Source organism: Pocillopora damicornis, chromosome 1 (assembly GCF_964200805.1).
Source record: "Pocillopora damicornis chromosome 1, jaPocDami1.2, whole genome shotgun sequence".
NCBI classification, from domain to species: Eukaryota; Metazoa; Cnidaria; class Anthozoa; order Scleractinia; family Pocilloporidae; genus Pocillopora; species Pocillopora damicornis.
In genome coordinates, this window is record NC_142670.1 from 14,155,118 (window position 1) to 14,180,000 (window position 24,883).

General features: G+C 37.1%; 3 protein-coding genes and 1 long non-coding RNA gene across 4 annotated transcripts in view; all 4 read left to right on the top strand.

Moving 5' to 3' along the window:
• LOC149052185 (polycystin-1-like protein 2) overlaps window positions 1-24,883 on the top strand; it is a 165,062-nt gene that overhangs the window by 16,323 nt on the left and 123,856 nt on the right. The gene's annotated exons all lie outside the window — the stretch shown is intronic.
• On the top strand, window positions 3,080-6,208 carry LOC149052186 (uncharacterized). Its single transcript, XM_089200337.1, has 5 exons — window positions 3,080-3,609; window positions 3,981-4,183; window positions 5,146-5,333; window positions 5,425-5,484; window positions 5,942-6,208. Exons 3-5 carry the CDS (start codon window positions 5,217-5,219, stop codon window positions 6,206-6,208), a joined length of 444 nt encoding a protein of 147 aa, XP_089056463.1. The 5' UTR covers window positions 3,080-3,609; window positions 3,981-4,183; window positions 5,146-5,216.
• On the top strand, window positions 9,095-11,268 carry LOC149052187 (adhesion G protein-coupled receptor L4-like). Its single transcript, XM_089181311.1, has 6 exons — window positions 9,095-9,182; window positions 9,273-9,322; window positions 9,966-10,092; window positions 10,197-10,300; window positions 10,808-10,910; window positions 11,019-11,268. Exons 1-6 carry the CDS (start codon window positions 9,114-9,116, stop codon window positions 11,256-11,258), a joined length of 693 nt encoding a protein of 230 aa, XP_089037437.1. The 5' UTR covers window positions 9,095-9,113; the 3' UTR covers window positions 11,259-11,268.
• On the top strand, window positions 11,815-13,016 carry LOC149052188 (uncharacterized). The gene is made up of 3 exons (XR_016181517.1): window positions 11,815-11,841; window positions 12,033-12,775; window positions 12,900-13,016. It is a non-coding gene; the product is annotated as an uncharacterized LOC149052188 (long non-coding RNA).

Below are 24,883 nucleotides of genomic sequence, written 5' to 3' on the forward strand. Positions count from 1 at the left end.
ACATGCGCTTTGATAAATGAACCGACGACAACCAAAGCAATGGAAACATTTTACACCATCACCATATGCACTTCCATAAAATTAATCATGAAGTTCTTTTTTCTATCCAACAATAATGCTCCGCATCTGGAGTAAATAGTCCGCGGTTTACTAAGGTACACAAAAAGGAAACAATTTTAGTGACGCAAAGCGATGAAAGCTTTTGATATGCAAAACTGTCTACATGGTGCAACAGGGTTCGAGAGAGTTTCAAAGATATGCTGCACATGCGCAGCCTCCGAGAGAAACATACATTAATCTCATAGCAACAATTGACAGCAACGTATCCATAGTTTGCCTTGATGAATTTGGAAGATGGGTGGAATCAAAGCCAGGGAAATTTTCGACGCGCTTTTTATAAGTTGCACGCTAAGTGAGTACCAGCTATATTATATATCTTATATCAGAATACTGTAGAAAAGTGGTTTCACAAAATTATTAAAATAATTTTAGAAAAAAAATTCAGGTTATTTTGTGAGACTAGGTTTGACTTTCTTAATCTCACTACACTGTAGACTTGAATAATTTGAAAAAAATTAGCTAGAATAACAAAATATAACATTTTGAAAGCTGCAGCGACCATTTTTAACCATGGATGTTGGGTTATGACGGTTTGCCGGCGCAATAGTTTTATTTCTAACAATGATGTTAAGGATCATATGAACGCAGTCGCTTAGCTGCGATAGTGCTCTCGTCTTTCACTGGTAAAACGGCCTCTCAGAATGATCGATTGTTTTTATTCAATCGGCCAAATATAAGCACTTGTGTTGACTGAAGTTGGTATTAGGTTTGACAGATGCCAGTCTCACCGATTCAGCCGGGCCGAATCGATGGCTTTTAGTGATGAAAGTTTTATCCAGTTCCCTCTCCATTCTTATGATAATTTTTAGGCTCGACCTAACCTAAACCACTCTGATCTATTTGTGGTTCGATACCTAAAGCTTAGCTAATTATTCTTTATGACATCATAATGTTAATTATTAACGGTTATCTAACGGAAGAGCGAACCATGTTTGAAACTTGTCGCTACCTCTTAGCAAGGAGAGGAAAATTACTATTCTGGCCGCATTAAATTCTAAATTTAGCTCAATACATCGAAATGTATATTTTCATATGGAATCTTTTGAAGGACTATGCAAATGCAGATATCACTCGGAACTGTCTCGATTAGAAATGGCGAAAACATAGAGAAGTTTTCCTGTGTTGACATAGACTTGTTTAATCACAAGAGAAACTTGGATTGGGAGAAAAGCAGATTGCGAGAGGCTATCGAGGAATTGCATAACTTTCGAGAATTATCCTAACCTCCTGATAATTCTTTTCAGCGCTTAGCGCAGAGGACGTGTTGAAATTATATTAGTCAGCAACACAAATATGACCTGTAAACTGCGGTTCTTTTGGAGAGCCCGCATATAGCTGGTTAGCGTGGTGAAAAGTTTGAGGTCTAGTCTTTCGTAGCTTACAAGGGCCAAAAACCCAAGGCGTTGATCATTTTCTGGCCGGTGGCAGATATTGTGATCGGAAGATATTTGCTTTCTTACCTTAAACACAGAGAGATGGTCTTTATGTCGCACATTTCTGAAAAGAAACAACTACATGAATGGACCCTTTGAAGCGTGGCGCATTCGGAATTTAAAAATTCGGAATTTCCGCATTCGGAAACAAGTTATGCAGGGGCATGCAGCACATGTATACAACAAGTTATCGAAAATTGATTTCTTACTGAAATCTTGTCTAATATACATCTAATATGGTGCCGTAAAGCAAACTTTTAAATTCTTATGATAGAGACGAAACTGAGATGTGTGTGCCCGACAAGGTTTGGGCGACGGTTTCGGGAAGTGCTCGAAAGACGCCGTGTTGTGTCATTTATGTATAGCTTTACTTTGAGGGGCGCCACGTTGGTACACGTGCTATTAAAGCATTCGGCTGCGCGTGACTATTAGAAATACGTCGTGTCTTCTGGAATATTTATGTCCCTTGTCAATCATCTTTCGAGACAAATTCTTCAACGCGAACTTCGCAACGAAGAAAAGGTTTTCTTACCCGTACGTGTTCTTAGCGAAGTTCGCTAAGGTTCTCGGTTAATTTCTAAGTTTAACTAGTATGATTGTAGTCTACTTGGAAATAAGAAGATTAAAGAGGAAGTTTTTACAAAGGTTTTCTTACAAATGAAGTATTTTGTCATTTGTTTTGTTGTTGTTTTTTTTTTGTTTTGTTTTCATTTGTCTTTTTGGTGGGAGGGGTGGGGAATCTGGCTTTGCTGCTGAAACAATTTTAACTATAAAATCCAACGATTTCATAGTTACGGGGCCACTAAAGTAGGTCTGCATGCGCGAGTGAACCTTTCTCGGGAAATTCATCCCCACTGCACTTAGTATACTTTACCTGCTAATTTTTGAGTGGCCAGAGACGCTGGTTTTATTCTAAACTTCCCTATTTGTAGTGATAAACACACCGAATCATTATGGTACACCCGTTGTGAATTCAGCTATTGTCACGCAAATTAGTCAGATAATTAACTTTTCGGTGATACTATTTTGCAGTACGGTATCACAAATTTTATGCTAAAAGAATATGATAGTGCAACGTCGCAAGTAACATTGCTGTTAATACATGTAAAAAATAAATGAATAAAAAACTCATTTTTTTAAAAATTTTCCTCTACAGTAATGCTGACTTTGATAAATGAATTACATGGATTGGGTAAGAAAAGACATGCTAATTTAGGCCCCTTACAAGCATTAATTTATTTTGTCGAGAATTCAAGAAAAAAACTCTGACCGATTTATCATTATCAAAATAATTGATAAGCTAATCGTTTTCGGAGTGCACTTTTCTACTACCATAAGTGTACTCAAGGTTTCTGAGGAAGAAAGGAAAAATATTGTTACTTTACTCTCACTCGGATCCCAGAACTACCATTTAAAACTAAAAGCAAATAGCAATAATAAGATTAGAAAGCTGTAGATGGGTTTTACCAACAAGATATCCATTTTCTATATGACAGGAGAGGTGTAAAGCGAAAGGATCAGGCACAGAGTTAATGATTAACATGAAAGTCTGAAAAAAATGCTTCGTATAATTCAAGTTCTGTACAGCTTGATAAGTCCAAACCTGTTATGCACCTTTGTTTAGTTATTCTCATTTTATTTCATTTTTTTGGTTTTTTTTTTCTAGAATGCCAAATTTCATGTTTTGTTGATTCATGTTACTTGCTGCAAAACCGAGGACCGAATTGGCACGATGACAGGCAATTATGTCAAAACCAGGGGGCTGACCTAGTTTCCATTGAAACTGTAAAAGAATGGAACTTTTTGAATGACCTGATTCAAAATCGCAACAAGTTAAAGCGATATAATGAGTGGATCATTAGTTTGGAAAAGAAAGGCCGCAATTGGACTTGGGTGAGTGGAAAACCACTGACTATTAACAAGTGGAAAGAAAACCAACCAAGTGACGACGGAGATGTGGCAATAATGGTCAGGGCGTCTTCGGATGGAGGTAAACTGGGCCTACAAGTGACCCAACGGGATCAGCCACACGCTTCTATTTGTGAAACTCGCAAAGGTAAGATGACAACGCACTTAGGTAAACCAGGAGCTTCCTCAAAGCCCTTGAGCGTAAGAAAAGTGTTATCAGACTGTAATACGATAATACAACGGCTTGCGCCATTTTTCACTCATTGCGTGGAAAGTTCATGCCAATTACTTCATTTTAGTTTTACTATGGCCATTATTCTTGATCTATCTATGCCTTAAGGGCTTAAAATTATGAAATATTGCTGCATAGGTGTCAAAGAATATCGCTATAATGAACATATTTCACCTTTATCCTCATGTGTAAAGGAGAGGGGAAGCGCTTGTTAGAGAAAATTTGTTTAACTTAGTCGATGAATTTCCAAAGGATTATTTCTGACGAATCGTTTCACTGTTTTAAAGATTGTTATAAAGATTCCTGCTACACGTTTATGGGTTCTGGACTAACATGGGGGTATAACAGAGGTTTTTGTGAAGGATGTGGAGGTGACCTAGTTTCCATTGAAACCGAAGAGGAATGGAACTTCATTGATAGGCAGATTCGAAATCGCAGAATATTGGAGTGGTACATCGGTTTGAAAAAAATGGACGGAAAGTGGACTTGGGTGAGTGATAAGCCACTGACTATCAGCAAATGGAGAGAAAACCAGCCCAGAAAAAACAGTCATGTGGCATTTATTGACAGAGATTTCCATGCGGGAGATCAGGGCATATCTACTAATCTGTTGGGGGTAGCTCCCAAAGCTTACATTTGTGAGATACCTAAAGGTAAAACAAATTTGCGCCTCCTTAGCGCAAAATAAACTAAAAAACGTGTGTCTAGGCCCTTAGCGTGAAAGAAATGTCATCATGGACCACACGGTCAGGAGCACGTTGATCCTAGATTCCCACGCCTCTATCTCCCTTCCATGTCACAAAAGTGTATATGAAATTCAGGAAGAATGACTTACAATCAAGTATAAAGAACTTATCTTCCTAGCATAAGTCGGCCGGTTATCCATGTGAGATTAACTCTCGCGCGGTTCACGCAAATAAAAAGGGTCAGATCGAGTTTAAATGTATTGCGAGTGCGTTCTCATGCCGGCTGTATTCCAAAATCGTCAGGTAAATCACCCGTTTGTCGAGTGTCTCGTTTTCCTCACGTTATTACTATTCCCTGTGCTATTCGTATTTCCTATGTTATTTCCGATGTTGTGATTAGTTTTTCTGTTCTTAATGTATCATGTTCGTAATACTTTATTTAGAAACCACTAACAACGACGTGTAGATAGAAGAGTAGTAAATGCGATTATGGCGGATTAATCGGTCTATCCGGCATGATTTGCATGTGAGCGAGGCTAGTAAGATTTCCTCTAGAAGTATGTCACATTTCGCAATGCCAACGGGAGTTTTTGTTCCTCAATATCACTAAAAAGGGAATGTGGAAACTTTGTCATTAAATTAATTTAGGATAAAATACGTTCATTGTAAACGCATAGGTATAAGGAGGAATACATAAATCAGTCTCAGGAAAGTCCTTCCTTTTTTTCTTTTCTGAATACTTTACCCTTATTGCCACCTGTGACAGCAAGGCCATCAGCATCAGCGAAGGCACAACCGTCGCTGTCGCCGTCGATATCAGCACCGTCGCCCTCACCGATGCCATTGTCATCGCTGTCTCCATTGCCGTTGCCCTCGCCCTCACCATCGCCATCGCGGTCTTCGTTGCTGTTGCCTTCGCCCTCACCATCACCGTCGAATTTAGTTCAGAAGTTGGTGAGTGTCATGATCATTTACGGTCCTTTTACCTCTTATGTTTTAGAAGGTATTTAGTACATACCTGTAACTAACGTTTTCATTATCGTAGGCAAACGAATATGTTTCCAAACTTGGCAGGCTTGATAGCAACAGAAACACTTCTTTGCAGGTATCTAACTCTTTACCAATGACTAATTTATTATCATACAGAATACATCCAATAAAGATATAGATATATGTTTATATATAGATATACCCCTTTTAAAAAACTTTGCCGATTGAAAATATATATTAAAGATATACATCCGTCCTTTTTGCATTAAAAAAGGTGATGCATGATGCATGTATATTTCACATCGAAGGAACAAAACTTTTTTCTTATTTTGACAGCAGCTATCGTATTTTCCTTTCAAAAAACTTTCCCATTAATTTATTCTATCGGAAGCTTTTTTTTCATGGGAAAAGATGAGGTGTATATAACTCTCTGTATACTTATATATACATAAGAAACAGGTACATGGCAAAGTGGTATCTATCTACAAATTTATAAGTAATTAGAACCACTTACTTGACATAGGTTACTTTATTAAATATCATATGGATAAAAATGTTTTGCGTGACTTCAGGAGGCTGTAAACGTGTTTGAAAACTTCGTCGTCAGTTTTGAAAACATGACAAAACTTCACGAAGGCCAGTTCACCATAGACGAGTTTCAAAAAGGAAGAGAATCCATCTTTAATGTGGCTGTCGCCTTCGAGAAATTTGCTCTCAATTATGGCAAGCAACACCGTCCAATAAAGATTGTAAGCCACAAATTGGGCGAGTTAAAACACCACCATTTTATCAGATTTGTGGTAACCTTCTTCGTCGATGATTATTTACGGTCTGAGTGACTAATACTTTCTCTCCTTCATAGGGCATTGACCTTTACACCTGGGCCGGGTTGTTAAAACTGGGTTTAGATAGCCGAGTATTAGTGTGAAATCTCATTTCAGAAAAGAAGCTTTAAAGGAAACTTCAGCATAATTCTTCTGGTCTATTAACCACAATCTTTATGATTATTGGATTCTCTAAAAACAGTAGAGAAAATTATCCCAAAAAGGCTTTTGAACGAAGGAATAAAGAGACCCAGATTCGAATTTAACCTTGTGTAAGGGCCAATTGACCTTTTTACAGTTCCCAGCGCCATATTGGATTAGTAACCACGCACATACGATAACGAGGCTGGGGTTGACCCGGCGGCTCTTTCAAACAGCTGATCTGCTGACAATTCACGTTCTAATGCACTTTTCAATGCGATTTCTCCCTTGAAAACGGTTCTTTAATACAACAACATAGAAATTTCGTATTAGATGACATCCAGAACCTCGAAGCAAAAGATCTGTGGGAGGTTTTAAAATCTAATTCAAAATCGACGGGCGGAATTAGAGTCAACATGGTGTCGAAAGTTTATGCTTTGCTTATGTGACACTTCCTTCCATCGAGTAGTGCGGAAAAGCGAGAACTTCTTACAGATGTCCAGGACCTAGAAAAAAACCAGAACGACTTCAAATACGAAGAAACTATGGTAAGGATTTCAGCCCTTGGATGGTCGAGCGATCTCCGTAATTTACCTGAGATTAATTTCATTCAGCTTTACGATTACCCCGTTATTTCACGAGAATATCGCCACATCGTGTTGAGAGGAACGCATTACAGGAAGTACCACAGAAGCTATTCAGTATGGCTTAGAAAGTGAGGCAAAGGCTGTAGCCCTCTAGGTAGATGAGATTTGTTATTGCTGCTGTTGTTGATGTGGTACTTGTTGTTGTACCATATCCTTCAGATAACGCTGTTCCCATTTTGTTTACCAAGATATATGTTAGTTTGCCATTTGTACATTTTATCTTATGGGAAACTATACAATGGAGCCTGTAGAACCACTTCATTATAACCCTTATTTCTATCAAACCATGAGGGAAACTGTAACTAACAGATGTCATAATATTTTGAAACCCATCTGGTCCAGGACAACCTATGCTCGCTATACATTGAAAACCATCTCAGTTCGCGACTCATGGTAATTTATTAGGTGGCAAGACAGTATTGAAAGAATCAAACCAGAATATTGGACAATTGAAAAACTCCCAAAAGTGACTGATTCATGTAACTTCTCCCTATAAAAAATATATCTGGCAAACAGATAGTAACAGATTATGAGGACAATTTTGTGAATAATAAAATTTAGTGTCATAGTCTATCTCGGTGTTGAGAACTGTTTTAGTTGGTGAAACTCACTTTTTTGAAACTCTCTTTTTTTCAATTTGAAGCATCAAATTGATTGATACATAAAGCACACAAACTATTTTTTGAGAGTTCCATGTGGCATCGATAGTGGATTACTATGCTATCATAAAAAACAGAAACAACAACTACTGAAAACTGCTTTTGTCACAAATAGTACCAAATTTGAGTTAGGTTTCTGGGTCTTCCATAATAAGTGAAAACTGAAGATACAGAGTCTTGGTTATTTTATTAAAAGCAATTACTTTCCAAAAGTTAAATATTTAGCAAAAATACATGCCTCCGTGCATAAACTTGAAGAAGTAAAGTTCGTAGGCAAACCATTGGGGCCATAAAATGTATGTGAACAACCAAGAGCGGCACACTGCTTTCCCTTCTTTTTGGTAGAAAAATTAGCTTTATCGAGATTTCGGCTATGACCATCCATTTTCCTTAAAAACCGAACAATTTTACTGCCCACGTACGAATTTCACCAAAAGTGCTCACAGAGATATAACACGAGTCAACCCCAGCCTTGTTCTCACCTGTGCGTGGTTGCGTGTCCAATATGGCGCTGGGAACTGTAAAAAGGTCTATCGGCCTCAAAACACCTGAGTGGGTTCTGAGTCATTTACAAACGCTTATGTTGGATTTACTTTGTCTCTTAATTTTTCAGTTAGTCACATTTTGATCGTGATTAGAGAAGTGAATTAAAGATATTATCGAAAAGAAGTAAAAAGGAAGAGCAAATCGAGGACATGAAATGTTTCTTTTACCGTATTATCCATAAGCAGCTAGTCTATTTTTTCCGACAGTGCTGGAAGTCCAAAGGCGTCAGCGCCATAATACAAGTGACTTCTACCTGGAGGTAAACGAATGGCAAGCGAGCATCAATATTGCCTCCTCAAATTTTGCAGATAACGGTTTGTATTACCTGTCGTCTTCAGTCTGAAAAAATGAAATATATATATTTTTAAAAGCGTAACGTAATTTCTCACGAAGGACAGCTTACTAGTTTTCGCAGGCTTCGCTTCAAAAACCTGCACCTATTGGAAAATCATTGTTGGTTTTGGCCTGAAGGAAATATATATATATCTTTTTTCGTTTTTTTTAGGATCAGTGGTTGTTGGTTGTGTATACAAGAATCTCCAAGACGTACTGCCGAAAAGTCAACCCAACAGGAATAGAAGAAGAAACATCAGGCAACAATATTTCTTCTTTTGTTTTATTTGTATACATGTTGCAACTAGCATTATGCACATTGACAAACTCTAGGTTTAAAATGCCTGGCCCCGGTTGTTCGAAGGATGGATAACGCCATCCACTGGATAAGTCTCTATCCGCTGGATAGGGTAGCTTTGAATAACGTTTTCTTCTCTTGGAAAAGTGAATAAATAACAGAATATCGGCTAAAATGAGCAAATAGTTTAGAAAGGTCACTAACTTATACATCTCTCAAACCACCTTTTTTTTGGTCACATTCTGGTTCATTTTTAAAATAATTTTATACACAGATATTTGGGTAGCAGAATAATAATGGCAGCAATGGAACCTAAACCCAAGAAATTGCTGGAAGATGTCATCTTAAAGTTCAAAAACATAAAGGTAAGCAGATTAGGTGACGTGGAAGTAAAGAAATATTATCTGGAATGCCCTATTTTTTTTTATATATCTCCGCGATGATTTTATTTTCAGATAAAAGAAGGGGCGGAGAATTGCATGTTCTGGAGAGGCTTCAACGAAAGGTAAAAAATTGCAATACATCATTTACTTTTCTGAGAATTTTCCTGTTCTTTTGGTCGTCGGTTTGCATCTATGTACCCGCCAATATTTTCCGTGAATTTTCTTGGAGTCTAGTTGCTTGTTGGCTGTATTTGCGAATGTCCTCTTATTTTCCAGTTGTCGTGGGAGACACTTTTACCAAGAATTGTTATTTTTTATTAATTTCTCCATAATTTATCATTAATTTTTCCTCATTATTTGTCCTATTCAATATGTTTCCTTGTGCGACCTAAACTAAGCAAATAACTTCTATACTAAGATTCTCTTGGCTTCTCGACTACCAAATGTAGAAACTTAATTCAGTGATTTTAATGGAATTTGATAAGACGATTTCGTCTATTAAAATAATTTTTCCAAGCTATACTCATTCTATTTACGACAACTTTTGTCCAAAAGTTTGGAATGTACCCAATCAAAGTTTAAATCACTGCCGAACAAGGAAAAATTGTTAATAGTTTATGCCGTGACTTATAAAATAATGAAATGCCAATAATGTGATTGATGTTATGAAATCACAAGGGTTTTGATGAAATTTGCACTTTTGGTGCCATGGAAGGTTATTTCCTACACTATGTCTTGGCTGCTGAGGTAATTTCTTCTTTGCAGCGCCGACGGATTTTTAGACGAAGGATGCCATGTAGTTACGTCGAGAAGCAATACAGAAGAAACAGTTTGTAGCTGCAATCATATGACTCATTTTGCTGTAATATTTGATTACAACGATGGCACAAAGGTAATCAATTATGATTGTGTTTTTCTTCCAGCACTGGTGATACATGTAAATTAATTGAGCTAATTCATGTGTCTCTATTTTCTTTTTTATGCTATGTGACGCAGCTTTCCAAGCAGGACGAGACTGTGTTGAAGATAATTACCTACGTAGGATTAAGCTTGTCGATCATCGGGATGCTTTCAACATCAGCCTTGTACTTTTTCTTTACGTAAGTTTGGTGGCTAAATAATTGATGATGTACACATTTTCATGTCTTATTCCACTTACTATCGATTTTAGTTTTCAACAAAGGAAAAAAACTAAGGAATAAACGCTACTTTAAGTTATCCAAAATGTTCCTTTTGATTTCTCCGTGACTAAGGTAAAGTAAGTCGAATAAATCACAATTTACATTGCGTTTCATGTTCAATTAGGACAGCGTCAACGATCCATGGTCTCTTTCTTCAATCTCTATTGTTTTCTTATTCTCCTCCAACTTGGCTCTTTATTTGCCTTTTGATTCTGAAGCTTTTCATTGATTTTTTTTTGGTCTTTGTTTTGTTGTGTTTGTTTGTTTTTCTTTTTTTTGCTTTAATTTTCATTTCCAATTCTTTTGATTTCCCTGGAACTTTTCATTTGAATTATTTTTGTTTTGATTGTTTGGTTCTATTTTTCTTTTTCATCATGTTTGCTTTTTGTTTTTGCTTTCTTTTTTCGTCATCTTTCATTTCACCAGAGACGTGCGGCAACCTTTGTCTCAAATTCGATTGAGCCTTTCCGCGTCCCTCGGAGTTGGACAAGTAATTTTTCTCGCAGGAGTAAACGCCACAGAACACACGGTGAGAGGCTTCTCCGGCCGATCTGTTCATTTAATTAATCAAATCTTCCTGCTCTAAATATTTTTAGAAAAGAGCACAGAAAGACGCAAAACATATTTCATTTCGCAGGCTGCTTGTATCGCAGTAGCAGCTCTGATGCAATATTTCCTGACGGCTGCCTTTTGCTGGATGCTGGTCGAGGGAATCTACCTCTACCTGTTCGTTGTGAAAGTTTATAACATAAACACCAAGATGCACATGTATCACGTCATCTCATGGGGTATTTTCATTATTTATTTTATTACAACATATATTGGAAGTTGTAACTTGCTCTCATATTTGCTGTTGTCATCAAGTCAAGTGCTTTGAATTTATTTTTTTGTATGTACCATTAGGTCTCCCTATGATCATGATGGTCAGTTCACTTGGCATTACTGCTGCGAAAGAAGGAATTCAAAGCTATATCAGTGATGAATAGTAAGAAACATATCAATAGGTTACTTTTTACCTTTCTTCTCTCTCTCGCGCACTATCAAGTTAAGTTCGTTTTATTTTTCTTGTTCTGTTTTTCCTTGCGTTTTTTCACTGGACGAAAAAACGGATTTGCACCATATTTGTACAGTGCAAATGTCAGCAAATCTGGTCAAAAGCTGTAGCAAATGTGGTGCAAATGGGGTAAATGTCACATTTGCTTTAGATTTACATGGGAGTGGCAAATCCCGGTGCAAATGTGGCATTCACCCCATTTGCACTACATTTGCTATCGCCTTGGACCAGACTTACTCACATTTGCACCGCGCAAATATGGTGTAAATCCGTTTTCTCGTCCAGTGTTTTTTTTAATTTATTCTGATGACTTTCATTCTTGTCTTTCAATTTTACTAGTTGTTGGCTGTCTTCGACCAACAATCTGATCTGGATATTCGTCTCCTTTGTAACGTTCATCGAAGTTGTGAGTTTATGATTAATTTATTTCACGGTGCTTGGTTTACCGAACTAGTTACTCAATACTTTTCTGTTGGACTCACTATGTTTCTTTGTTCGATCTAAGCTAAACAAATAACTTCTCTACTAAGATTCTCTTGGCTTCTCGACTACCAAGTATAGAAAATTAATTCAGTGATTCTAATGGCATTTTTTTAGCTCAACATCTTGATACTCGTACGAGTCATAAAGGAGATGTCCAATTTGGTGCAGCCAACAGGTGAAGACGACCATATTCAGCAAATACGGTAGGATTCACAACATGAAATTATTCAAAACAATGAAAAAAAATTTCCTTAACAAGCTGTACGTACGGCAACGTTCGCCTGGCTCCCTTATCCCTTGACCAGTTTGCTATTACGATACCTGTTAATGAGACTGCGAAAAAAAAAATAAACTCTTTTACATGCATCTTCAATTTTGTTGTCGATCTCAGAATTGGTATCAAAGCTTGCGCACTGATGATTCCTTTACTGGGTGTCACGTGGCTATTTGGTCTTCTTTCGCCTGTACAAAAGGCTTTCGCTTACATTTTCACAGTACTCAACTCTACTCAGGTGAGTTTCCGATTGAAACTCTTAAACTCAATCAATCTAGATTATTCAATTTACACAGCTCTGACCAAAGAGAGAACCCTTTACAATGATTAGATGATTAAAAAATAAAATTAAAAACCTGTTAACTATTCAGTTGACCCGAAATGTATTCGTAGCAGTCTTATTAGACTTATTAGATACTGATTTTTGAAGACGATTATTACATGCATTGTGCACTGAGATACCCAAACAATGCACGCTCCGCCGGTTCCTACCTAAGTGCAATATTGTTAAAAAATTATCTTGAAATTGTTTCTGCAACAGGGTTTCCTGATTTTCGTTCTACACGGCTTACGAAACAGTCAGGTAAGAAAAGAAAACTAAGTCAGGAATTAGGAAAGTGCATATTATAGCACAAATGTTTAAGCATGAATAACTATTTGAATGAAATTTGAAAGAAATGTATCGTTTGTTGCTTGTCTATCTGCAGATCAGAGAGCGATTGAAAAGAAAGATGAACGTGGTTTTTACTACTTCAAATAAGGAGGACTCCACAAGGAAGAGCCCACAGGTCAATTCAAGTGACGTCAGCGATGCACGGGTAGTTGATTTGCAGCCTCGCAGTGACGTTAAACCGAATTAGCACCATACTTAAGTCAATGGATTTAACTGTCCGCCAATAACATTCTATTGCATTGAACGATTGTGTAGTAAATAGCGATTAGTCGATGGCGATCGATCTGAGTTTCAATCTGTTGTTAAAATGTAATGTAGTAAAAGTAAATTAATATTAAATGCATTATGCATTATGTAAGTCGCTAGTTTTTAGTTAGTAGGACGGGTGTAGAGCTACCGAGTAGAAATACTGTCAATAAATTGTTATAATAATTATTATTGTTATTATCAGTATTATTATTTTTATTATTATTTTATTATTATTATTTAGTGAGATTGTTCTCTTGTTTATTGTTTTAGCAATTAACCAGCTGCCAAGTGCTATTTTTTATCTTAATGGCTTTCCAGAACATCGCATACATGAACTTGCTAAAGATCTTTTGTTAGCTACATGCTAAGTTGTCCTCACTAAGGATCAAATTATCGTAACTACAGGTTGATCTGGCTTATTTGTTATTAATTGACTTTCATTAAAGATTTAATCTACTTTGGAAGTTCAATGAACTCATGGCATGAAATTATTACAAATTCTTCTTTAATTAACACTGTGTTTAGTTCCAACACGCATTTAACTGCCTCCTTTCAATCCTCGTGCGCTCCATTTTAACGATTGCTACATGATGCTTTCACGTTTTATATCGGAGAAGATACTTGTCAAACAGTATCTTGTTACTGTAATATTAGCAGCCTCGTCCAACATCTAATGTTATTACTTATGAATAAACAGATGAATAGATAGATGATGCTGAGTTAATGAATAAATAACTATGTTAAAAAAGATAGGAATTCTGAGAGATTACATATTTTAACCCTTTAATGCCTAAGATCTCATTTTTAATTCTCCTCACTGTCTGCCATACAATTCTCAGCTGCTACTTCTGAGAATTTGGTACTGGATCAACCAGAAAATCCTCAAACTTAAATTTTTCCTTGTTCTCATAACCTGTCTGATCGATATTGTATTGATACTGTAAGGAGAAATTCTGTGTTGGTCACTCATGGTAGTTAAAGGATTAAAGATCACTTGAATTTTTCAATCTTTATTCTCCGCATTCCTTAGATAAGTATTTCTACTTCGAATCGTAAATGTATCGATGAGTTATGATATTTAAAATTGGAGCTGTGGTAACCAAAACTGGAGAAAACTTCATTTCAAAGCGATCGAAGAAAAATTGCACACAGTAGACAATTTAAAGGAACGAAGCGCAGTAATAGATATGTTAGTTAATTAAATTAGCCCCATGTCACCATAGGAATTGACGCACTCACAGCGTAGGTTACAACTCTTTGCCAGAAAAACAAATTGCAAAAATTTATCTTTCAAGCTTTCCTTTTTCCTTAATGGGCCTCGAGCACTGCAAAGAGATTAAGGGATATTTGAGCAGTCTTTTTCCACCTCAGCTTATGCCTCAACGTGATATGCGCGATATGTGTTTCCATAAGCTCAGCTAATGGAAACACGACAAAACAATCGACAACATTCTATTATAAGGTCATACCTGTTTATAAATTAGCATATAAGGCTACTGACACTACCATACTTCTTCAGAAGAAAGTAAACAAAGGAAATGATTCTGAAATGCACGATATTATTCCTCTACACCGGTCAAATGTGATAGGTATAAACGCTTCAAGTGGCGACTGACTCAATACATTGCGGATGAGACTAAGGACTATTTGAGAATCATCTTGCCATTATATTATGGGCGAACACTATAGACGGTGATGAGAGAGGCACTTGAAGAAGGGATTTTCCCCCCCACGGAACACATAACAATGACTGGGCCTAGACTGGAACTTAGACCTAAATGGAAAAGGTTAGCATTCAAAGAGATGGACTCAGAGGCGATGGTCTTCATGACGGTTTTACCGTATAAGGGGGGGAAGGGTGGGGGAGGGATTTGTTTTGCAAGCTGAAGGCTTGACTATAAGCCGTGAGTTGTCGTTGGTTTTCTGTCCAATTGATGATCAACCCTATTAAAGTTATATTTAACTCACGCTTTAAGAAGGCATCCTTTGACTTGGGGTTTTGTAAATAATACATGTTAATTAATACATGTGCGAATAATTAATGACATACGAGGTTAAACCTATCGGCAGCATTTCATCCGCGGGTTGAAAACTAAAAAGTAATTTTCGTTTATTTGTAAGAACAGATGGGACACACACGTCAGCCGCCAGTGAATAATACAGCATTTCCGTAGAATTTGAAAATAATAAAAGTGTTTTTGTCCTGTTAAATTCTCCATCTTGTGAAGAAAGCCAATGCTTTACACCTGGTGCAAGTTTCTTTCAGTCTATTAGTCTATCTATTGAAAAAAGTGAAAAAAAAAAGATGACTTATGTCATGAACTGTCGACCGAGTGTTATAATTTGCATTTATTCTAGCTCCTACCAAAGATTTTTAAATACTTGAAGAAATTTCCTTTTATTTACTGCCCCCAAATACAATAACTTTCGTCCGTGGAAAGCTGCTCGCAGCAACTTATACATATCTGGGGTTTGATGGAGAGGGAAACTGAATCCTGCAAAATGACAAAAACCCTTTCTATAAGTTGTGCGTTTGGTAAGTATTACCTTTAATATTTCTGTTAGTTTATCATAAGCAATGAAAGCCAAGCACTTGACTATTATTTGCAAACGATTCATATCGACTTGAAAACTTCCCGCGACACGTAGGCAAATCCAAAATCCAACTAGAGAAACAAATAGAGAAACCTTGAATGTATTCTCTTCTGCTTTAAAGCACTTAGCACTCAAGAAGCGCAGACAAAAACTTGACAATAAATTCTGATCAGTTTATTGCAGTACTTATCTGTGGATTTCCTTAGATAACTACAAATAGGAGACTTCTTCAGTCACTCTATTCAGCAAATTGAATTCGATAAAGGAATACTGTAAGCCCCCTAAAACATCGGTAGTTGCGATACAAACTGGTTATTTTGATGACACGAAAGTATATTTCAGTGAAACTGAATAAAAAAAAAACTAAATTTATTTTGTCGCATTTGTACTTCAGCTATCCAGACTTTGATGATGCAATCTGTGAGAGGAGGTGGGTTGCGATTTTTGTCTGGTATATATGTGTCACTTAAAATAATATTTGGCCCAAAAGAGGGAGGGGTTATATTCTGATATATTTACAAGTCGTTTAATAAGAAGGAACAAAGCGGCAGCTTAAATAATAGAACCACCGCTGTCAAGCTTTACTAGGGAAAGGTTCATAACAGATATACGAGAAACAGAAAAATAGTTAAAATGTCTTTATATTTTACTATTTTACATGTACAAATGAAGTAAAGTGACCACTTTAATTTAAGGTTCTAAAGATTTCGTCTCATGGAAAGTGTCACCACGACACACAGTAGACAGCTATATCCAAGTGTAAGTGTTAACTGCGTATTTGTGCCCCAATGTTTCTTAATTTTCCCAAACGTGAAGGAAATTCACTTGGGTTAACTGATGGACAAAGGTATAAACAACTCACTCTTTCAATCAGTTCTTCAAATCGCTCACAGAGGAAAAAAAAAAACTAACTCGGCTCCATAATGAAATATGTCAGCACGTTAGCATTGAGGAACCATCTTTCTTCAAAGTTCATGTTGTATGCACTATCAGTGTTTAAAAAAATTATTCGGCCGGTTTTTCGGTGGCACGAGTACGGTATTTTTTTTTCTTACGTGTTGCAGCCAAAAACTGCCATAATCGTTTCAAATTGCTATGGTATGGTTGAGTAATCGTTGTCTTTCATTGTATTACTGCTCAGCATACCCTGATTTGTATCTTTTTTTTACAATTTTTGAAACATAAGCCTTTCAAGACGTTCATTTAGTGAAACGGCCCGAGTGCGATAGTTGACGACGCAATAGCAGTGATAGAGTGAAAAATGAGGGAGGTCTAGACCCGGTCGCGTAACGAACGCGTTCGATACGCAAAGTGACTTAAGTTTTTCGATCCACCGCTTCTTTCTCGCCTCGTATGACTGACTGACTACCAGGAACAGATTATTGAAATATTGTCTTACATCTTTTTAGGCGATTGGGGAAAACTCCTCCCAGATCAATTATCGAGACTACGTTGGAATATCATGCACACTTAAAGATGGTAAGAAGAGATGGGAGAAAATTGCACTTTCCCTGATGGCATATGCAATCTCAGTTGTTCCCTAACCAGTTGCGAGATAGGGCAAGATAACATGACCAAGCTCTGCGGACAAAATTGTAGTCAGACGTACAGCCCATTGGTATATCAATGCATTGAAAGGGAATACAAAGAGAACATCCGTTCTCAAACGTGCAACGCCACAAAATTTAACCTAATAAGGGGCGAAGAGGACTTTGTTACCAAACAGACCTGCCACTGCGAAGGTAATCAGTGCCATCTCAAATGCACCAAGATACAGTGCACACAAACCTGCAGAGAAAGAAAAACTGGTGAGTACCTGATCAATCTAACTAGTCACCAAGGCTCTCTATATAAGAGGGTCTCCGGCAATGGGGTCATGGCTTTCACGGCTAATTTTTTTTACGACTAACGGTTAAAATGTGTCAATTTTTACCCCTAACGACAAAATTTTTGGCCGTTTTACAGCTAACGGTTAACCACTTTGAGATCCTCATATAAGAATTGAAAGAATAATCGATGCGTTTCGTGTACAAATATGCAGTTCCATGACAGTCGTTTAATTAAGCGAAACATAAGTTTCGCCTCGCAGGATACGGCTTTGCTGTAGTTAGTCCGAAAATTGTCTTCTCCTGTGATGAATTTATGTAACCATCATTGATTTCTTAACTTATTTTTAAACGTTTGCCTTGAACAGCACTTGGAATAAAGTTTTCCCCTTTTCTGGGATAAAATACCACAGATATGAGTAACCGCAACCGCAAAAGAAAACTTTTTAAGGATTAAAGTCGTATTAGCGAGAGGCAATTTTCAGTGTATTGACACAATGAGAACTAAACTACACCAGAAACTAGTGTATGTTCACAGCTCGGAAGAAAAGATATCGCGATCAGTGTCCTGTTGAAGAGAGTTTCCATAATTTTCGAAAAAAAAAATGAAATAGTGAAGAATACTTCAACTGACGACCATCCTTATCTTATGTCAAAGATCTCGAAAGTTCCCGCGTGTTTTTCAAGGTTCACTTACAGGTGTTGACAGTCGAATTTTTTAAAATCTGTCTGCCTCACCTAAGCATTACGGCGCATGCTTTTGATATTTTCGACGATTTGAAATTTAGCTTTTTTCAATCGCAAAATTTAGGGTAGCGCACTTGGAAATGTCCCTCGAAGACAGGTTTCAACCGCAAAGTAAATACAATTTGGAGAACTTTTCCGAAGTGTGACCCAATCCTTATATATAAAAGATTCTCAGGGTGTTCCGGCCAGAAAGAAAAACCGTTGTAACACGAAAACTAAATATGCAAGAAGGCTAGAGTCACGTTTTCACTTACTATTCACTTAGTTTGTTACGTTTGCTAAAAAATTCAAGTTTCACTTTGCGTTGTGCGTTTCTTTTTCCTTGAGAGAAAACGTGGGCCGCCTTCTTTTAGACTGAAAAATTTAAGTCACGCGATGAAATTTCATAACATCAAAAGTTCAGATAGATGCTGGCCTCGGAAAATATTCTCGCGAAATTGAAATATTTCAAGGCCTGGACAAGGAGCCTCCTTATCATTTTCGCGCGTTACACCTTAAAACAAATCCAACAAATTATTCAAATAAAAAAGGCAAAACGATCAAGATTAAACTAAAAAATCAAAAAAGGAGCAGTAAATTCATCGGGAACAGTTCAAGATAAAATATGAAATGAACACATCATATTCGGTGGTTAATTAACAATTAATACGCGCGCATATTTTGCGATTTGCGTGGCATTTTCCAAGCCTCGTAGGGGCGAGTTGAAATAACAAAAAGTGGGGAAGATGCGTACTTGTATTATAAGTTAAACCAGTGATTAAGGGATGCATTATTTCACTATTGTTTCATTTACAAATATTTTAGCGTCTAGTTTTCGATTAACATCCATACAGCCCTATTTGAGCATCGACCATACAAGTCGTGTGCGAAAGACGACAAAAATATAAAGGAAACAATAAGGGTGTTCGTTATAACCAATTAAAAAAATGAGTGCATTGAAGAGTTTTGATCGTTCGTAGCGGCCATTTTGTTACTCCGCTTTCCGTCTGCATTTTTGTGTAATACTCAGGCATTTTTTTATGATGTGGTCTTAATCAATGTTTTTCTTAAGATTCATCAATATCTACAGCAACTTCGTCGCCTTCACAGCCCAAACGCCATCGCCATCGCCATCGCACATCGTCAACGCCATCACCAACGCCATCGTCATCGCCATCGCCATCGCCATCGCCATCGCCATCGCCATCGCCATCGCCATCGCCATCGCCATCGCCATCGCCATCGCCATCGCCATCGCCATCGCCATCGCCATCGCCATCGCCATCGCCATCGCCATCGCCATCGCCATCGCCATCGCCATCGCCATCGCCATCGCCACCGCCACCGCCACCGCCATCGCTATCGCCAATTGAGAAGCTTGTATGTTTTTTTAAATAGTCATTTACCGCTTTATACATGTCGGTTTTCAGGATCTCTTCTGTTTACAAACGTTAGAGACATTATTTTTTTTTTATTTTAGGCGAAGGATTATATTTCAAAACTTGGCGGAATAAATATTAATAGAAAGACCTCCATACAGGTATCTAATTTTATATGACTCAAAGGTTTTTTAACTTTGATTACTTCTAAGAGTTCTTTAGTCGATGAATACCCTGGACACCATTTGGGGCCTCTTGCTAGACTCTTTCTGCATTCTTAACATGAATTGTATACATGAGACTGGCTGGTTAATGACCTGGAAATATTTTATGTAATTGTAGGAGGCTGTAACTGTCTTTGAAGATTTCACCTTAAATATCTAGAACGTCACAATAAACAAGGCCGACATAGAAGAGGTTAAAACACTGAAAAAATCCATCTTTAAGGTGGCAACGGACGTCGAGAAATTTGCTCTTAATTATAGCAAGCAACACCTGAATGAAACGAGACCTTCAGAAAGGATCTTTTCCCCACAATGGGTGAGATTGCAGCCTCTAAACCTGTTTAGTTTCAAAGTATATTCCTCTGTTTCGTACTGACTTCCTGACTCACCGATGGGTTGTTATAAGCCCAACCTATATGAAATGTTATCATTGAATGTCATCGATTCATCTATTCTTTCAATTTGTTTGATACTTTGTTTTTTTGCGGGGAAGAAGGAAATTAAAGGTATTCTTGAACAACAAGAGAGAATCAGAATCCTTCAAATTGTGAAACCTTTCTTCTCGCCCTGTTTATTGAAACTTTTCTTAAATAATAGATTGATGAGTAATACTTTACTTACTGAAATTGACAAATCTTGCAAATACTTTCCGCTTACTTCATACTATACACTTAACTCAAAATTGGCCTATCGTCTGCGATACATATAATTGCAAGATTTTTTACCGCGCTCGTAAAAACCTACCTATGAACTCTATAATTCTCCAACGAAACGGTTCAAGGAACGAAGTGAGTTTTCACAATTTGAGTCAGTGTAGCACTACTCACTGTTTAATCAGTTTTACTTTGATAAAACATTTTAAAATAGTTGAAATTGTCGAATAGTCGTTGAAGGGCAAATAAGATACAAAAAATACATTTCCATCCGATAAGATTATGACATTTTTTGTGTACACTGTAAAACGCATGTTTGTGTAGATGTGCTATTGTAAATTACACCGAAAGCGCTTTCATTTATCATTGACCGTTTCTTTTTTTGGTAATTCAGGTTTGGTCATTCAAAAAGTCCATCGCCAGAATGCGAGTGACTTCCACTTTGAGGAAGAACCATGGCAAGCGAGAATCGATATCGCGTCTTCAAATTTTCAGGAAAATGGTTCGTTTTAACCAGCCTGTTAACTGTACAACTTTTCACTACCTTGCTTGCTCCAATCGAATTTTTGTATTGAAATAAAGCCTCATAAAAATGTGCTTCATTAGTTTATACAATCTAGTTTCTTTAATCAATCGCCATCCTTCCAATGTCACATATCTCGAGCGTGATAAAAATTTTAATTTTGTGGGGTTTTTTAGTTGCTGTTATTGTTTGATAACTTTTTCTATTGATTCTTGGGGGGGGGGGGGGTTTAAGGATCACTGGTAGTTGCGTTTGTGTACAAGAATCTGCATGACCTACTTCTGACAGATCAAGACATCAGGAGTGAAACAGACAATCAAAGGTGACGTTATTTTCATATCCTCCATGTTGTTTACCGCCAAAAGCACATAACACGACAACACATGAGATCTAAGTTCGACAAAACTGAACTTAGAAAGACTCCCTGCTTGTCTCTGACCACTCTACCTTACTTAAATCTACCAAAAGTATGTAATGTTGCTTCCTTGGCTCTGGTCCATTCTCAAATACAATTTCCTTACAGGTATATCAACTCCAGGATTATGGCCGTAACTATGGACCCCAAGCCAGAGAAATTGCGAGAAAATGTCATCCTTAAGTTAAAAAACCTAGAGGTAATATGAAAATTAGCTTTCATGCGTTGTTTTGATTTATTCTCACTGATAAAATGTATTTTCAGGTCTTGACAACAGAGAAGCACTGTATGTTTTGGAGTGGCTTAAGCGAAAGGTAAAAAACTACAATATATTATTGTAAAGTATATATCCCTTCTCAAATTAATTAAGTATGGAGGAGAATGAATGAACTTTCTTATTCAGATACTTTTGGGCAGGTTAACACTTTCCTGGAAGCCAACATGTTGTTATTTTTAGAGAGGAGAGGTCTGATTGAAATATTCTCCCATGATGCAATTTCGATTCGAATTCAGCGCAAGAATGCAGTTCAGCTGCCCGTACATCCCCAACCTCACTTGTATTCACGTGTGAGCTCTTCCTTGCAGAGTTGTTCTTTATAGGAGATGGAAAAACGATATTCATCTTTCTTTTGAATTTCTCTCTGATCTGCAGATAGACGAGTAACACGAAATATGGCTCTTAGCACTCGGATATTTATCGAAACTCTAAAAGTTGATGATATGGTGTTAATAATCAGTTTAACGTTTTTCTTACCTGAGTGTTGCGCATGCAGTGTAGAGCGAAAATCAGGCAACCCTGCAGCATCAACTTGATTTCAAGATCAATATTTTTTCGATATGCAAACAAATTAGTCTCATATCTATTAAGATTTCCAAGAAGAAAGGAAAGTCGCATAATTATCTTATAATTGAAAAAGAAGGCTGTCTTCTCTTGCATAGTTAAGAGCTTCTTGTTTTCAAAATTCCGAAAAATATCGTGCGACCACTGTAATGGTGTCTCACTTGGTTAGAAAGTAAAATAATAACAGAGATTGAATGGTTTTTGACAGTTACCATCGAACACTGACCTGAGTAGAGCTGAGTATGGTGAGGATGTAAGCAAAAGCTTTATGTACAGGCGAGAGGAGACCAAATAGCCACGTGACGCCTAGTAGGGGAATCACCGCGCATGCTTTGATACCAAGTCTGGAAGTTAAAAAGAAAATATTCCTCTATTTTCCTTTGAAAAAGAGTTTTCATCATGATATATCGTAAGGCCTTACCAATTGAGGAGTGAGGAAGTTAGGCAAATACAGCCTTACAGGAGAACATGGCAATCTCTTCCACTATTTTGTTATAGTGTGATGTTGTCAATCTTACCGTATTTGCTGAGAATGGTCGTCTTCCCCTTGTGGCTGCAACAAATTGGTCATCTCCTTTATGACTCGTGCGAGTATCAATATGTTGGCCTGAAAAATGCAATAAAAATAAATAAATTATTTAGATATGGTTATCGAATATCTAAGGCAGGAGAGTACCCTTGCCAAAAACGTTACTAGTTTGGTAACAAGGGTGGGGTGAGGAGTCATTTACAGGGAATAGAACCCTTACCCGGAAGATTATGAGCTTCGATCCACTGACAATGAGCTAAAGAAATCGCGAACAAAACTGTCTAAACTGAGTGAATCACGCCAAGTGAAGCTTCACGTTAAATTATGTAAATTCAATATCTCTTACTCTTACAGCTTCTTTCATCTTTTTCAAGGTTTTTTTTTCTTAATGAGTTATTTTTGCGCGAAAAACATATCTTGGCATATTAATGTGAAACTGTGGGGAAACACTAACAAGGAGAGGGAATAATTTCTTTTTTTAATGTCATGTAGTAAAAGTTGGAGAGGTTTTACTTGCATATGAAGGCGATCGCAAGGTTAAAATTGACCAAAAACCCCGGAAACAGCAACAACGTCTAAAGTTTTTTGTGAGTAAGTAGGAAAAGGGAAATGGTAAATGTTGTGTAAGGTCATTTCATAAATACTTAATTTCCTTTTAAAAGAGCAGAGAAAAAAATCTTTAGCAGCAAGTAGTCCAGGTATACCAATCACAATCGCCAACACTAATCATAAACTCACAACTTCAATGAAAGCCACAAAGGCGACGAATATCCAGATTAGGTTGTTAGTCGAGGAAAGCCAGCAACTAAACTCCGAGAAGAAAAAAGACAAGAAAGAAATACAAATTGTCAGAAAATGAAATGATACCGATTCTAAACTGTATACAAAAATACAAAAGAAAGAGTGCAATGAAATGAATTATAAGGAGAAGAGCAAGAAGAAACGGTTGAATTTTTCTCTTACTTTTAATCACTCGTAAAGCTTTGTAACCCCTCTTACCCAGCAGCGATGCCAAGTGAAATGGCCACCATGATCATTGGAAGACCTACCCATAAAGAAAAATAAGAAAATCGAAGCAATTCGCTGGATGACAACACCAGATTTGGCGATCCTAAAGCATGCATAATTACAGTTACCAGTGCGAGTTTTAAAATAATAAACTTACCCCATGAGATGACATGATACATACACATCTTGGTGTTAATGTTGTAGACTTTCACAACGAAGATGTAGAGATAAATTCCCTCAATCAGCATCCAACAGAAAGCGGCCATCAAAAAATACTGCATCAGAGCTGCTATGGTAACACAGGCAGCCTGTGAAAAGAAAGAGTTTTCGCACGATTCTTAACGTGCTCCTTTCGACAAGATATTTACGATGGAAAGAGTAAATTCATTATATGGATAGGAGAGGACACTAACTTTGTATTCTGTGGCATTTATTCCGGCGAGGAAGATGATCTGTCCTGCTCCAAGGGAGATAGAAACACTCAGTCGAATTTGAGAGAGAGGTTGATGAATATCTCTGGTGAATTAATAGTAAAAACAAAAGGAATGAATTAGAGAAAAGCAACAACAACAATATCAGCAACACACTGAAGGCAGAAAGAATCACATAGAACAACAAGATTGAATTAAAAATATAGCGAAAAATTGCTTAAGATATAAAATAAATCTTGACAGCAAAGGAAAGAAAAAAATCAGTATATAGCTCCAGAAAGGATAAAAAAGGAAAATGTATCGAGGAAAAACTCCAAACAAGTTATAAATCGTGAAACCATGAGCTGTTCAAGCGCTCTTGATGGGGCATGAAATGAAGTTTAAATTTGTCCGCATCCGTAAGATAAGGAATACCATTTTGAATCGAAATACATCGAATAATTTGGAATTCAATAGGGACGATGCTAGCCGGAAATGACATAATCCAAGAGATTATAATCTCTTGCGCAAACCTCATTCAATAGCGATGAAAGAACTTTTGCACAGAGTAGACAATTTAAAGGGAAAAAGCTCAGCGATAAAAATGCGGAATATTTCTAAGGGCCTGGCTTTCAAATAT

What these genes read in the sequence shown, in the direction of transcription:
- LOC149052186 (XM_089200337.1), top strand. Translation starts at nt 5,217, where the DNA reads ATGCCATTGTCATCGCTGTCTCCATTGCCGTTGCCCTCGCCCTCACCA. An exon ending in CGAATTTAGTTCAGAAGTTG is followed by an intron (nt 5,334 to 5,424) that starts GTGAGTGTCATG and finishes TCATTATCGTAG; the next exon opens with GCAAACGAATATGTTTCCAA. An exon ending in ACAGAAACACTTCTTTGCAG is followed by an intron (nt 5,485 to 5,941) that starts GTATCTAACTCT and finishes GCGTGACTTCAG; the next exon opens with GAGGCTGTAAACGTGTTTGA.
- LOC149052187 (XM_089181311.1), top strand. Translation starts at nt 9,114, where the DNA reads ATGGCAGCAATGGAACCTAAACCCAAGAAATTGCTGGAAGATGTCATC. An exon ending in TGGAGAGGCTTCAACGAAAG is followed by an intron (nt 9,323 to 9,965) that starts GTAAAAAATTGC and finishes TCTTCTTTGCAG; the next exon opens with CGCCGACGGATTTTTAGACG. An exon ending in TAAACGCCACAGAACACACG is followed by an intron (nt 10,911 to 11,018) that starts GTGAGAGGCTTC and finishes TTCATTTCGCAG; the next exon opens with GCTGCTTGTATCGCAGTAGC.